At 38.0% G+C, this 16455-nt stretch overlaps 1 protein-coding gene across 4 annotated transcripts in view; it reads right to left on the bottom strand.

Annotated features, from left to right (window-relative positions):
* Positions 1-16455, bottom strand: part of GLIS3 (GLIS family zinc finger 3) — a 505466-nt gene that overhangs the window by 485994 nt on the left and 3017 nt on the right. For 2 of the 4 annotated variants that reach the window (XM_027549363.1, XM_027549364.1), the window contains exon 2: positions 2776-3262. The exons of the other annotated variants lie outside the window; for them this stretch is intronic. In XM_027549363.1, coding sequence (XP_027405164.1) covers positions 2776-3163 — 388 coding nt within the window. In that variant the 5' untranslated portion in view covers positions 3164-3262. The remainder of the gene's footprint in view (positions 1-2775; positions 3263-16455) is intronic. 4 annotated transcript variants of the gene reach the window in all.

Genomic DNA, 16455 nt, shown 5'->3' with positions numbered 1-16455 from the left:
GCAACTGAACAGCAACAAATCCCCCAAACAGTAGCTCACCCATAACATATGCTTAATAAATATTTGTAGAACAAATGACTGGATGACGTTCAAACAGTTCCAGATCACCATTCTCAGTTATTGGCTTAGTTTAGAAACTATCAACCAAGATTTGAAAGGGACACAACAAGCCACTCCTGGTAACATCCAGACCACTAGTGGTATCCAACCTGTAAGGTGAGGGAGAATAAAAATTCAGTTGTCCTCAACTCCTTACCCATGTCCCTGCATGCCCCAATCATGCAGATCTAGAAAAGACACTGCAAGCTTGGAAGTTAAGCAAGGAGCCAGAAAATCAAAAAGAGGAGAATCAGGAAGCAGTGCTAATTTCTACATGAGTTCCACGATGAACTGGCCCTGAGAGTTTGTTATTCCTTAAGTACCTGAAACATTTTTTTTAATCAACTATGACTATAATTATAAACACATCTAGTCACTATCAAAGTAATATTCTCAAACTCCTTATTGCCTGACAAGGCTTAAGTTACTTATTTTTTTCTAGACTTTAATTCCTTTGTCAGTTATTCAACAATAGCATACATCTCAGGAGTGTTGTGAGGAATAACTGAGACTATGTATTGGAACGCACTTAACACAATGCCTAACACATGCTAAGTTATTATATAATAAGCACAAGTTTTTAATATTATCACCACTATTTCCTGCAAGTCAGGATTTCAAACACAAATATATATAAAAGCAAGCTACAGTTCACTAGTCAAGCACGAGCTGAAAGACTGTACTGGGCCTCAGCCCCTGTAAATACAAACACATGAGCTTGACATTAAGAAGCTCAGCTTGCCATGCCATGAACATAGCAACCCAACAATGGCAGAGCTATTCTGGATGCAGCCCCCAGGGAAAGTTTTCCTGTACTTACACTAGATATCGGTTAGCTCTGAGAAATAAAACAACTCAAAACAAACCTAGACCAAAATAAACAAGTAAAAAAGAAAAGAAAAAAAGTTACACATATGTTCAGGTTTTTTTAATCTATCCATTTATATCAACTTTTCCATACTCAGAAATACACAGACACTAAAACAAACAACTTTGGGGTTACCTGCCTGATATAAACCATTATTCATCATAATTGGCTAAGTTATGAGCTAACTAGGTGAATAGCCACTTACAAGGCTGCTAGTAATTTTATTTGGTGGTATAAACACTTGGAGGGGGAAATGGAAATCCACTCCAGTATTCTTACTTGGAAAATCCCATGGACAGAGGAGCCTGGCAGGCTACAGTCCATAGGGTTGGGAAGAGGAAGACATGACTGAGAATGCACATGCATAAACACTGAGTATAGGCATTTAAAAATACATGGTAAAAATATCTAGAGGAAAATATAATCATGCTCTGCTATATAACAAAGCTATGCTTTGCATAATATACATGCTCCTTTTTCTAGCCCCGATACACATATCATTAGCAATATAACCTCGTTAACTCAACATCAGTTTCTAGACAGAGCAAGTCATTCAAATAATTTGTTATTCTCTGACAATCATTCTTAATTCAAAATCTATGGTTAAAAAATAAAAGCTATTGGAGTATTACTCAGCCATTAAAAAGAATACATTTGAATCAGTTCTAATGAGGTGGATGAAACTGGAACCTATTATACAGAGTGAAGTAAGCCAGAAAGAAAAACACCAATACAGTATACTAAGGCATATATATGGAATTTAGAAAGATGGTAACAATAACCCTGTGTACGAGACAGCAAAAGAGACACCGATGTATAGATCAGTCTTATGGACTCTGTGGGAGAGGAAGAGGGTGGGGAGAATTGGGAGAATAGCATTGAAACATGTATAATATCATGTACGAAACGAGTCGCCAGTCCAGGTTCAATGCATGGTACTGGATGCTTGGGGCTGGTGCACTGGGACGACCCAGAGGGAGGGTAGGAGAGGGAGGAGGGAGGAGGGTTCAGGATGGGGAATGCGGGTATTCCTGTGGTGGATTCATTTCGATATTTGGCAAAACTAATACAATATTGTAAAGTTTAAAAATAAAATAAAATTAAAAAAAAATAAAAAAATAAAAGCTATGGTAATTCAAAATCTACTGAATTGGAAGCATTCTCTCTGCACTCATCTCTCTCAAATTGGCAAGTTTTTCAAGTTCTCCACAAGTACAGACATACATCTTTTCAATATACTCTTCTACCTGCTTTCTCTATTGTCACTAGCTATGTTATAAAGATTATAGGTTTTGCTCTTAGAATATTTTATCATTTTATGTACCTGTTCCTCATTTTATTGGGTATTAAAACTTCTCCACTTTAAATCCTTTTCCTTCCAAACATCACCTTTCTTCTAGCATCCAACTAACATAATGACAGCTGCAGTCACCCATCTCCTCCATGGCCTGCAGAATCTAGCTCCTGGTAAGACAAGATGGAGCTCTGTGCATCCAGAGGGCAGGGTCTTGCTAAACACGCTCTTGTTTTCCTCTATGACACTTATGCTACCTCCCTGTTTTCAATCTTTCCATCTCATCTTCAACTGTTTCACAGTCCATGAAACAATACACTTACCACTGTGGTGCCCTCATCCTCACACAAATGTACACATCCACATCCTTTCCTAGGAAGCTACATATCATTATGAGACTTTGACCCTGACACTGAATCATGTATTTTTCCATAGGATTTGCTTGCAGAGAAGAGACAAGGAAGAGAAAAACAACAGTGTCCACTTTTAAAAGATCCCAGAAAGACAATCCTACCTTTCCCAGAATTTGGAGGAAAGGGGCTTCCAAACTGCTGCTGCTTTGGCTTTAATGTGTGTGGCCCTGACACGCCTCCAGCCTGGGTGACCTGGAAACGTGGCTTCCCACTGGTGAGCACTTGCCTCCGGGGGCTCAAGGCAGGCAGATGGATGGGGCTCTCATTCACGTTGCTCTGAGGAGCCATCCCTCCTCCTGAGGGCATCTTGAGATGGAGGCTGTTAGCAAGGCTTCCAATGGCAGAGCTTGTTGTGCTGCCACAGGATGAGGGGCCAGGAGTCCCCGAATGGGCTTGAATGGGAGGGATGTGTTGGCCACTGACCATCCCAGGCCCCTGTGGGGTTCCTGATGTCCGCTGGAGATTCATGCTGCATGACCTTCCATTCATTCTGAAAAAACCTGTAGCCAGGTTGGTCAAATATCCAATGACACTAATGATTCCTTTCAGGCAAAGTCCAATAAGTTATCCATGGTGTGGTTTATTAGCCTGTTTAAAAAAATAAATGCAGGCATTTTTAAAAGTAAAAAGGAAAATAAGTTACAATGAGTTTTCAACCTGTGTAGCATTCATATCAGGAAGCACTCAGCAAAACAGTCTTTCATGTAGAACATGGTTATCGAATACATGGTTCACTGGCAGGCACTCTCCCCTCCTGCATTCATGGTAGACATGGATTATGGATCACTGCATTGTTTTGTTTTGTTTGCCACTGAACCGTTCTCAATACAGTGCTCTTGGCAACTACAACCAATCTACTGGTGCCAGCTCGCAAAATGGAACTTACTTCGCTCCACTGCTACGGTGCATCCTGGGAAACCCAAATGCATCACCTTCATGAGCTGTAAGACTGCTGCCCAAAGGTTCCAGTAAACAAACAGAAAGATGATACAAACTCTAAATGCGATTGTGAGGACATTAACAAAGCAATTTTCTCATGGTTCCTAGATTAACAAAAGATTTTTTGAAATAGGCATGGGGATTTCATAAAGGCTTCATATATCTAAATATTTACAGCAGCATTAGAGTCTTAGTTCTATATTGATCCTGAGTTGATGGGGATGAAAATATAATCAACATCACAATACTCTCACCTTTCAGTAAGATCCTAGAAAAGGATAAGGCTGTGTGAAATGCTCTACAGAGAACATAAGGACAAAACAACCCTTCTCAAGGTGAGTATGTTCGCCATGTACCACGCACGGTAAACTGATAGGAGTTCCACAAAGCTGCCATCTGCCATCCTACCACCCTCTTTCTCAAGTGGCAGAGGGAGAACCAAAAGCAGTGACGTGGCCACAGGACAGCATCATCCATCTGTGTGTCAGTACTCCCTGGTTACAAATCATTCAGAAAGGCTTTTTCCTCTCTTGATCTACAGTTCCCCAAAATGTATGTCATGCCATGACTAAGGACTAAGTGCCACTACTCCCAATAAATGACAGACTCAGTCACAATTTGAATTCTTTTAAGTAAACATGACAGTCATGGAAAGAAGCCAACGTTGGACAATACAGACTGGGTGCAAAGTAGTAACGGCCAGATATCCTCAACTGGACGAGTCCTCCTTTTTTCTATGATCCAATGTCTTAGATGAATATTTCCAACTCAACTCCCAAAAGAATGTTCCATAAATCACTGAGCACAGGATATCAACCATGGTAAACTTTTTGTGAGGGGGTTTTCTTTTTTCTTTATCATTTTAGAAAATCAGAAATACAGGTATCCCTTGCTTTTCAAAAGTTCACTTTATGCCACATCACTTTCAGAAGATTTATCTTAGTAACTGTTTTCACTAACCAAAAGAAATTTGAGGAGGGATTTTCACTCTTAAGAAAAAAAAGTGTACAAAAAACCTCGAATAGCCAAAGCTATCTTGAGAAAGAAGAATGGAACTGGAGGAATCAACCTGCCTGACTTCAGGCTCTATTACAAAGCCACAGTTATCAAGACAGTATGGTACTGACACAAAGACAGAAATATTGATCAATGGAACAAAATAGAAAGCCCAGAGATAAATCCACGCACATATGGACACCTTATCTTTGACAAAGGAGGCAAGAATATACAATGGATTAAAGACAACCTCTTTAACAAGTGGTGCTGGGAAAACTGGTCAATCACTTGTAAAAGAATGAAACTAGACCACTTTCTAACACCTTACACAAAAATAAACTCAAAATGGATTAAAGATCTCAATGTAAGACCAGAAACTACAAAACTCCTAGAGGAGAACATAGGCAAAACACTCTCTGACATACATCACAGCAGGATCCTCTATGACCCACCTCCCAGAATATTGGAAATAAAAGCAAAAATAAACAAATGGGACCTAATTAACCTTAAAAGCTTCTGCACAACAAAGGAAACTATTAGCAAGGTGAAAAGGCAGCCTTCAGAATGGGAGAAAATAATAGCAAATGAAGCAACTGACAAACAACTAATCTCAAAAATATACAAGCAACTCCTACAGCTCAACTCCAGAAAAATAAATGACCCAATCAAAAAATGGGCCAAAGAACTAAATAGACATTTCTCCAAAGAAGACTTACAGATGGCTAACAAACACATGAAAAGATGCTCAACATCACTCATTATCAGAGAAATGCAAATCAAAACCACTATGAGGTACCATTTCACGCCAGTCAGGATGGCTGCAGTCCATAAGTCTACAAGCAATAAATGCTGGAGAGGGTGTGGAGAGAAGGGAACTCTCTTGCCCGTTGGTGGGAATGCAAACTAGTACAGCCACTATGGAGAACAGTGTGGAGATTCCTTAAAAAACTGGAAATAGAACTGCCTTATGATCCAGCAATCCCACTGCTGGGCATACACACTGAGGAAACCAGAAGGGAAAGAGACACGTGTACCCCAATGTTCATCGCAGCACTGTTTATAATAGCCAGGACATGGAAGCAACCTAGATGCCCATCAGCAGATGAATGGATAAGAAAGCTGTGGTACATATACACAATGGAGTATTACTCAGCCATTAAAAAGAATACATTTGAATCAGTTCTAATGAGATGGATGAAACTGGAACCTATTATACAGAGTGAAGTAAGCCAGAAAGAAAAACACCAATACAGTATACTAACGCATATATATGGAATTTAGAAAGATGGTAACAATAACCCTGTGTACGAGACAGCAAAAGAGACACCGATGTATAGATCAGTCTTATGGACTCTGTGGGAGAGGGAGAGGGTGGGGAGATTTGGGAAAATAGCATTGAAACATGTATAATATCATGTATGAAACGAGTCGCCAGTCCAGGTTCGATGCACGGTACTGGATGCTTGGGGCTGGTGCACTGGGACGACCCAGAGGGAGGGGAGGGGAGGGAGGAGGGTAGAGGGTTCAGGATGGGGAACGCGGGTATACCTGTGGTGGATTCATTTCGATATTTGGCAAAACTAATACAATATTTTAAAGTTTAAAAATAAAATAAAATTTAAAAAAAAAAGAAAAGAAACCTAAAAAAAAAAAAAAAGAAAGAAAAAAAAGTGAAAAACAAAAACATCATTCAGCATTTGTTCTGCAGGGGGCTATTACAGAGGCAGTCCTCATCCCGAGCAGTGAGATTGGTAGCATCAAGCTCCTTTCCCTAGGAACAATACTCAGCATCTCAACTTCAAGCCTCCATAGCATCAAACTGTGTCTGTGAGCATCTGTACTTTATCTCAGTTTATTTTGTACATCCCTTAGCAACATGTATCCTAAGTAATTGCTTCTTAACTTTATGCCATTTCAGTTGACCTATGACCACTTTACTTTCAGATAGCGGAGGAAATCTGTAGTATTTAATTTTCAAGCCAAGCATTCACTGTGCCTTCTGCAAAGTTGACTGTATATGTCCATGTATTGAGGAACTTCTAAGATCACCAACAATATAAGTCTAGAATGCTTTCTTTAACTTTATCAAGTCTCCATTCTACTAATAATTCTATCAGTCTACCACATTTAATACTTAAATGCCATCTAGTCCTCAGAAACAATCCTAGGTCTCATTCCTATCTTTCCCTCCACTACAGTAGCCAAGAAGGGACAAATAAATGCAATGCAGATTATTCAAACCTGCATCATTTAAGCTTATTTATGAAACAATAAGAAATAACCCTGTATCAGACTGGTTGTAAGATTTTTTTTTTTTTAAATGCTGGAAAAATCCCAATGCCTTTTCTGCTGCACCCATTTAGAAGAACTCAAGTGTATTACCAGCTGGTCTGCTGATTCATTGGTTGATTGTGGGCAAGAGTCATTTAATGTCTCTGTGCTTTGCCAGATGATATTGTCCATCTCTTCTCCACTCATTGATAAAATGGTGTTTTCTGAAGCACTTTGAACCCTACACAAGAAAGCACTTATTCAGCACCAATCAAAAAAAAGGCAAAATAAATATATTGTATTGGCAATTTGTTGAAAATAAAGAATTATACAACATGACTGGAAATATGAGTCACTAAGACCATGGTCCAGGTGACAAGTGTCTGCAGATTTGCAGACTGTGCCCATTTCCAGGTTTTTAAAAATAAAGGAGTTAGTTCTGGCAGTAAGATTATATACAAGCAGGAATTCTCATCAAAAATGTGGATAAAAACATGTAAGTACTAGACCATTAAGAAGGTGAGTTTGTAAGAGGAAAAATAATTAAAGCACTAAGAACTTAGTTATAAGAACTCAAACTTGCTTGAATATTTATCTTATTTTTATTTTTTATAAATCACACTCCTGTTTTAAATAGCTTTAGGGTGAAAGTAAAAACAACAACAAAAAATGTACTTAAATTTTATTACTAAAAAAGCAACAGCCAGAAAGTAAAGTGATTAATACCATAAAGAAAAACCAATAGGTCAATGTTGTGTGAGCTGAGAAAAACCAGCCTCAAGACAAAAATAAAATAAACTGTATGAAAAATATGCCAAATAATCCAGTTCTCACATTAATTATACAAGCAGATTTTTCAAACATTAGATACCAGAATTTAAAAATCAATTTGTTTATTCACATTATATAGTATTCTATGTGCTTTTTGGCTAGGTCATATGATCATGTGTAATTTTGAGCCTACTTGGTAACAAAAAAGGAATAAACAACTAACTTGTAAGAAAAACCCATCCTCACTGAGTCAGAGTAAACAGCATTCCCAACGAGAATTTAGGAGACCTGAGTTTTACTTGTGGCAAACCATTTATAACTTCTCTGGACAGTTTTTCATCCACAAAAGATGAAGAATTTGGTGATAATCACTTGAAATTTTGTTCTTTCCAATAATTAAGAAAAGGAAGATTATAGAAAGTACTCATTAACTATGATGAAGGATAAATGTGTAGTTTTCTAAAACATGTCTGTTTCTGGCGGTGCTGGGTGTTGGTTATTGCTCGAGCTTTCTCTAGTTGTGGTGAGTGGGGGCTTCTCATTGTGGTGGCTTCTCTGTTTGCAGAGCAGGGGCTCCAGGTCGCATGGGCTTCAGCAGTTGCAGTTCTCAGGCTCTAGACCACGGGCACAGTAGTTGTTGCCCACAGGCTTAGTTACCCTGAGGCATGTGGGATCTACCCGGACCAGGGATCAAACCCATGTCCACTGCATTGGCAGGCAGATTCTTTACCCTGAGTTACCAGGGAAGCCCAAATATGTAGATTTTGTGTCTGCGGCACTTAAATCAAAGGGATTAGGTGGATATGAAAGCAACAAAGAACAGCAATCTCTACCAACTCCATCAAAACAAGAACTGATAGGAGGCTTCCACATCAGCAATGTGCTGAAAGAAAACATTCACCCTGAAAAATGAACATCCAAGTTAAAATGTCCTATACTTGGCCAGAAAGTAAAATCACAACTAATCACTATCAAAACCTGACTGGTAGGATTCCACTGGAAGAGCATTTTTCTCTTTAAAAACTTACGTTCTCCAGTATTACTTTCTCTTCTGTCCTCCATTCAACGACTAATCCAGGCATCATCAGAAAAAAAAAAAAAAAGTAGAAAGAAAAAGCAAGGAATATCCAGAAGGATAAATTTGGTGTACTTTGGATATGACATATTAACACATGTAGATTTTTAATACTCCATTGGTTAAAACAATGAAAATGTTTACTCATTCTGCTATGAGTCAATATAAGTTAATAAATCTTTCCTTTCGACCACATTAAAACTCTTAAAACACACTGTTGTAAGTCAGGTCAGAGAGGAAATTACTTAACTCCTCAGGAAACCAAGGCACAAAATCATTTAATGATAATTTCAATAGATTTCTAGAAAAGCTATGACTTTAATCAAAATACAAGATCATACTTCTACCTTCTACCCAACGCTCGAGGCACTGTGCCTTGTAGGTTAAAAGATTTTAAAAAGCAATGTTAACTCATATCTTCAAGAGAATTCCAAAAATATTAGTTCCATAATGTCCATTTACATCCAAAAGCCCTTTCTTACTTAATATTATTAATAGACTCATCTAGAGTCATAATTCATCTGATGAGCCAGTTAATTATTAATTTTCATACATCATTTCATTTCCTTAGGCTACATTTAGCCTTTGTTACATTTTCCATTCCTTTTATGCCACAAGCATTTCTTACCCTGCACAGAAAACCTGATAATGAGACACAAAACACTGGTCAGCAAACAAATCGCCCCTGAGCTGACTTCTTATATATACATATAAACCATCTAAAATAGAGTTTTTATTGATTCCTTTTATTTTTCCCCTTCGGGTTAATGATTGTATAATTTCATTAACGTTGCCTTTTCAACATTGCTGCCTTGATCACTAATAGGTCCGTGCTATTCCCATGGGTTTCTCTAGTTACAGCTTTGTAGCCAGAAGAATATAGAAATGAAAAGCCTATTGATAGGTAATATAAGTTATTCTCATGCACGGCTGCAGTGTAAAGCACATTTTGCAATTCAATCAAGGACAGATAGAGCTGAGTGTTCTTAGATCCTAGGAGTTCATTTTAATAAGCAGAATGTACCTTGTCCTAACACAGGTGACTGACTCCTCAGAAAAGATTGTATAAACAAAAACCAATCGTGTAAGTCATTTTATTGGCAACAATATAAACACAGCTATATTAGATGTCACCAATAAATCAAAATTACTCTTGTCTGCAATTTTAACAACAGAAAAGTGCAAACATGTGCCTGTGAAGCTGGAGGATATTATAGAGGAAATGCACTGGATGTGTACAATATCATTTCTCTAAATTGAAAGTATATTAAGTAACCAGCACAAAGTATAGCTGATCATTTCTGTGGTTTCATAACTTTATACAGTGAGACTGACAGACTCACAGAATTTACAACAGAAGTTACACAGAAACAGAGCTGGAATGATTCCACGTCATTAGGATGTGGAGTGAAAAGTCAAGGAGGTTACACCTGGTAGTTAGTACATAGAGACCACATGGCCACTTGGGCACTCCCAAGGTCTAATATAGGTAATGTAAGAATATTAACATATTTATTTTGAATACTAAGATGTTTAGCTATTACTCAAACAATATAATCACCATTAAAATAAAATTAAAGAGGTTTAGCTTTGAGTTATACCATACTTCAATTAAAAGTACAAAGACAAATCAGTGTTCCCTTCAGAAATTCAAACCATTCTACCAAAGACCACTCAAAAAAGACAATATAATGAACTTATGGATCCCATTTAATAGAATTCTTGACATTGTTTTATCTGTGATTCCAACTCTTTGCTACTGAATTAGAGATAAACATTTTAACTTTTTATATAAAATTTTCTCAAAAATAAAAATAATCTTCCCCTAAGTTTATGGAGTAAAATATCTGGCAGTGCCTTTTTAATCATATGAGTGGCTATGATACTAAAAATGTGGATAGTAAATATGGACAGGACACTGAGGAAAAAAAGGAAGGGAGAGGGAGAAGAGGAACAGAAAGGAGGAGGGAGAGGGAAGGGGAAAGCATGGGGGAAAACATGACCAAATCTAATGCAGGAATTTATTCTGTAGTTAGTTAATCCTAACTTAAAAATCGTAAGCAGCATTGAAAACCTTCGAAACAATGCTGCTGCTGCTGCTGCTAAGTCGCTTCAGTCGTGTCCGACTCTGTGAGACCCCAGAGATGGCAGCCCACCAGGCTCCCCCATCCCTGGGATTCTCCAGGCAAGAACACTGGAGTGGGTTGCCATTTCCTTCTCCAATGCATGAAAGTGAAAAGTGAAAGTGAAGTCGCTCAGTTGTGTCTGACTCTTAGCGACCCCATGGACTGCAGCCTACCAGGCTCCTCCGTCCATGGGATTTTCCAGGCAGGAGTACTGGAGTGGGGTGCCATTGCCTTCTCCGTCAAAACAATGCTAGTGATTATAAATTTCTAGAAGTTTAGACCTTCAGGAAAATATTGCTGGAGGACAATATTAGAAGTTCAATAACCTTTCTTAGAATCTACTTTTTACACTTCAGTGCATCTATGCAACTCTCATATCCCCCTAACTTATTAAATGTCACTACTTTTAGTAGTAGTTACCTACAAGTGTTTCATTGACTTTGCCTCAGTCATGAATTCACCAATGAGTACAGCAAATTCTAGAAAAGCATGACCCTACCAAAAGAAGCAAAAGAGAGGGGGATAGTTAGGGATTCCATTAGTCATTTGCAAAAAAAAAAAAAAAAAAAACACACAAAATGAGAACAAACTTGAAATGAAAAGGATTTTTAACACAAACATAGGTAAGTTCAGAAAGGCACCATGCCCTGGCCAAAGCATTGGTCCAAGTTGAATATGGGCTGTAAGTTCAGATCTATGTTTAACAAAGTATTGTTTCTAAAGTACTGTTTTTCAAATTGGTCAAAATCCACTGGTGAGCCCTGAAATCAATTATTTAATGGAGAAACATTTTTTAATGAAATAGAACTGACTAGAGTAAAACAGCAGCAGAATAAAACAGAAGTTATCAATGTGCATCAAATATATTAACGGTTAAGAATCATTTCATTTCAGAGATTTGCAGGTGTATATGTCTGCATATCTACATGCACAGTGCTCTGGGTAAGATAAAAAAATATATATTTTCTGGTGGGTTACAGACAAAAAACACATAAAAGCTACTGTTATAAAAGCATTGAGACTATCTGCCAGCCCAGGTACCTACCAAGAAAATCTGTAGAAACAGACAGAATTAAACAGCCAAAATAAAACAGACCCCATAATATAGCTGTAATGAAGAGAAAATCTAAATGTTTGACATTTTTAGCTTTATGGAAAATAAGAATTAAATAGCACAAAGCTATACTCCTACCGGGGCTTCTCTGGAAACTCAGATGGTAAAGAATTTGCCTGCAATACAAGAGACCCCACTTCAACCCCTGGGTCAGGAAGAGCCCCTGGAGAAGGGAACGGCTACCCACTCTAGTATTCTTGCCTGGAGAATTCCATAAACAGAGGAGCCTAGGAGGCTACAGTCCATGGGGTCACAAAGAGTCAGACATGACTGAGCGACGAACACGCACACTCCTACCGCTGTTATCTTTCACTTTGCCTTTTATTTAGTATCAATTGATCAGTTGTGCTCTACAAATACCAGTTAACCGACTGACTGACAGAATCAGAGATCACGATGATTGACAATTTTATATCTTCCTTGTTGCAAGGGGTAGGTAACCTTCCCTAAAATAAAACTTCAATTTTACAATGTGAAAGGGGGCGGGGGGAGTTTAAATTACCTGTCCTCAAGAACTGAGTTTTTTTGAAACGTGTTCTTATGAGTTAACATAAGATCATATGAGGAGGAATTTGAAATGGAAAAATGAACACATTCCCAATGATGTCACCACTGAATTAATTACCTGAATTGCAAAAAGTGAACACCACATGGCCATGGTTTGAGACACAAAGGCTTCTTCAGAAATATAAAAGAAAAGTAACTGGCTGGAGATTTTTATTAAAAAAAAAAAAAATCCATTTTCACACAAGGAGATACATAGGTTGAAAATATGGCAAATTAAAGTGCATTCTTGGTCACCTAGTGTACATAAATAATCACTCAGCCATGTGAATAGCTATTTGCAAAGCTAAAACTCACAATTCTTTCAAAGGGGTAATAAACATCTATCTATGGAGATTCTAGAAATAAACTTAATTTAGCACTCATTAAACAAAATATTCAAGTATATTAAATTATCCCTATCACATGTATAATTGAGTGATTTCTTTCCTTCAGTGTAGTTAGTTATTGCTGAAAAGTAACCAGTGTAACTATTTTTAGCTGTTGGTAGACAGAAGTTTAATACAAGTTAAATTATGTTCACTGACATCACTGCAGAAGTATGAACGTCCGCAACAATGACTAGGCCCTTAACCAATATGACAACATATTTATTTAAAAAAAAAAAAAAAAAGAAGCCCTACATGAATGACTCAGTCAGTTACAGACAGAAGTGGAATCTATTGGTCATACTGCAAAGGTTGGGAAAACATTAATCCATTTCTTCACACACAGGAATAACAAGAAATCATACATAACCCTAGCATCTGATTAATTTTCTGTGTACAGTATCCAGCAGGCCTAGAAACAAAACTTCATAGATCTGGCTTAGAGCTTCAGAAATAACCGACTCTGAGAAAGTCTGATCTTTTTATCAAGGAACCTGGAACAGGGGCTGATCTTGCACTGTAATCCTATCTGCTCATCTGGAGTTCAGCAAGACTTGGTGCACCCAAAGGAATGTGCAGTTGTTCCCATTCTTGGCCTAAAGAAATCATGTCAGACACGATTAGCCCCACACCAGCTTTCTTTACTTCAAGTCTGTGCTCAACTACTTAGAGCCTTCATTATTTCAGTTTTACAACTCAGTCTCCTGATTTTGTTCCCAAAGTAGAACATGGTTGGATCCTTGTTTCTGTTCATTCTATACACTGTCTTTGAATCCACCTGAGTGGTCCTTCCCTTCCTCCCTTCTTCTGCCCTCTCCTTCCCCAAATCCAGATTCTAGTCACCTTCCAGGCCCACCCCACCTTGGGCTTTCTCTGATCCTCTCTTAATCTACCTCTATCACTGATCTGTAAAATGGTGAGGATTGTACTATTGCACCTAGTTCATAGCATTACAGAACATTAAATGAGATGATGCATGTTACTTGTTTAGCCCAGTGCCTGGTACCTAGAAGGATGTGATAAATGTTGACTATTTCACTCTATACACATCTCCTTTAACATTCATAACTTTCCACATTGCCTTATAGTTATTTGCCTGTGTTTCACCTTCCTGTCTAAATTCTAATTTCATTAAGTTTTGGTACTCTGTATAATTTATCAAGCTCTCTCCAGTCCTTATAGGTACATAAATTACCTGATATACCTATGTATTTATATTTTTCACACTACATATGTGATATATATTGACTTTTCATATACATTTATGCACATATATTTATTACACTTGTATTTATCACATTGTACTGGCTATTTATACTGAAAATTATCATATAAATCAATATATAATTATACACTTATATATTCATATCCTATATTTATAATGTATTGCCTGAATAAATATAGTCTAAGTAAGGTGTGACCATAAACCCTAAGCTCTGTGTCTTGTGGAACCAGTTTAATTACAGTTGTGTGCTTCCTGGTCTATTCCTCCTAGTCTATTCCTTTCTCTATTAGAACAAAGCAGCATAAAAAGTCTATCCCACTCTTCTGAACAGGCATATTATTCTTGTCTTTATCTTGGCATACCCGTGAACAATGAAAAATCCTAGCTGAAAGCCACAAAATAAATACAGTCACTTCAGTACTGAGACCAGGCATTTTTTTGTCATGGGGGTTGTTGGTCCTAACAGAGAGACTGCCAAATGCATTTTGGGTTGTCATGGTGGAAGTTGCTCCTCAGCATTCTCCTGGCTCACCCTAAGCTGGCTTCACTTTATGGTTTCACTCATATCTGTTTAGTCTCCCTAATCAGACGGTCATTAGGATAGAGAACAGGGCTTCTGTTTCATTAGTGTTTTTCCTTAACTCTATCATATTAAGTAATGCCTGAACAACAAATTTCTGCAAGCCAAATTGTTTCCCTAAACTTTAAAGGGGAGTCCAAATTATTTGACCTACTAAAAGGCTATTATATCAGCAAAAGAAGTCAAACTCAGGAGTGCATGTTGAATTACCCCACTTACATAAGGCATAAAAAATGGGCAAAATTATTACATCTGTTAGAAGCTAAGGCAGTCATTACTCTTGAGGAGAACACAGTGGCTGCAAGAGATGGGGGAAGACAGTAATGAGAAGAAAGTAAGAGTCAAGTTTCCAGGGTATTGGTAATGTTCTATTTGTTCAGTTGTGTTCAGTTTAATCAAACTATGTATTAATGTCATTTTAAAGACTTTACTGTAAATTTAACCCTCCTGGAAAGCATAAGGCAGCACAGTTTTATTGCACAGATTTTCTATATGCCATTTGTTTGTATTTTTATTTTCAGTCCTGAGCCTATGACCCAACTAAACTTTGAGGAAAGTTAAATGTCAAGTCTTGCATTTCAGCATTCTTCATAATAATCTCTACAGAAAATAATTATAGAAACACAGAAAATGATTTCTTCAAGGAAGAGAATGTGCATAGGCTGCCACTTACTGAATTCTCTCCCTCAAGAATCCTCATATATTCTGGAAGAACTACAAATTAACATTCCAACTCGAGATCAATAACTACAATATGAGAGAGACAACACCAGAAAGAATGTCATCAAATTAATTTACTAGCAGAAAAGAATACTGAGAAAAAAAAGACGGAGAACACTAAGCTATCTTCTGAAATGACGGAAAGACCACTTTCTGCCATATAAATCAGTCGTGTCCGACTCTGTGCGACCCCAGAGACAGCAGCCCACCAGGCTCCCCCATCCCTGGGATTCTCCAGGCAAGAACACTGGAGTGGGTTGCCATTTCCTTCTCCAATGCATGAAAGTGAAAAGTGAAAGTGAAGTCGCTTAGTCATGTCTGACTCCTAGCGACCCCATGGACTGCAGCCTACCAGGCTCCTCTGTCCATGGCATTTTCCAGGCAAGAGTACTGGAGTGGGGTGCCATTGCCTTCTCCGTAAATGAAGGCAAGGCTAGTACAAAACATAATTTGCTGCTATTTAACCTCCCCACACTGCCTATTTAGGCCTAATAGGAATGTCACCCGTTAGGTGGACCCTGGAGTCCATCCCTCTCCCCAAAAAAGTTGTTTTTTCTATTCAGAATCATGATCACTTCCTCCCAAGAACATCATCTGACCCCAAGTACTCAATATCCAACATACCCACTACTATTAAGGAACTTGGATGAGATCAGGGACCAGCCACAAGATGCTCTCTAAAACTGGCTTAATATGAACCAAGGGGAGAGGGAGTTAGAGCAGCAATTAGATTTAGCTATTCACACTGAAAGATTACTGAGTCCTCTGAGCAACAAAGGAAAGGACTTCAACTACCAATAAGGAAAGGAATTTGAAAGTGACTGGAAAAGAAATCCCCCATTCTTCCTTTTCAAGGTAATGTTAGTGCTAGTCTGGCTACACAGACGACTAGTGAAAACATATGAAAATTGTAATGCGTTCAAAGGTGATCCTTAAACTACAACAGCTCCCAACTGCAAATATAACATCTAATATGACACACTCCTGTTTCTAAATGGCTTCAAACACTCATTGTGGCAGATCTTTTTTCTA

Source organism: Bos indicus x Bos taurus, chromosome 8, assembly GCF_003369695.1.
Source record: "Bos indicus x Bos taurus breed Angus x Brahman F1 hybrid chromosome 8, Bos_hybrid_MaternalHap_v2.0, whole genome shotgun sequence".
In the NCBI taxonomy this organism is placed as follows: Eukaryota; Metazoa; Chordata; class Mammalia; order Artiodactyla; family Bovidae; genus Bos; species Bos indicus x Bos taurus.
Note: the sequence above shows the minus strand (reverse complement) of the source record. Positions and strands in the feature narration are given on the sequence as shown.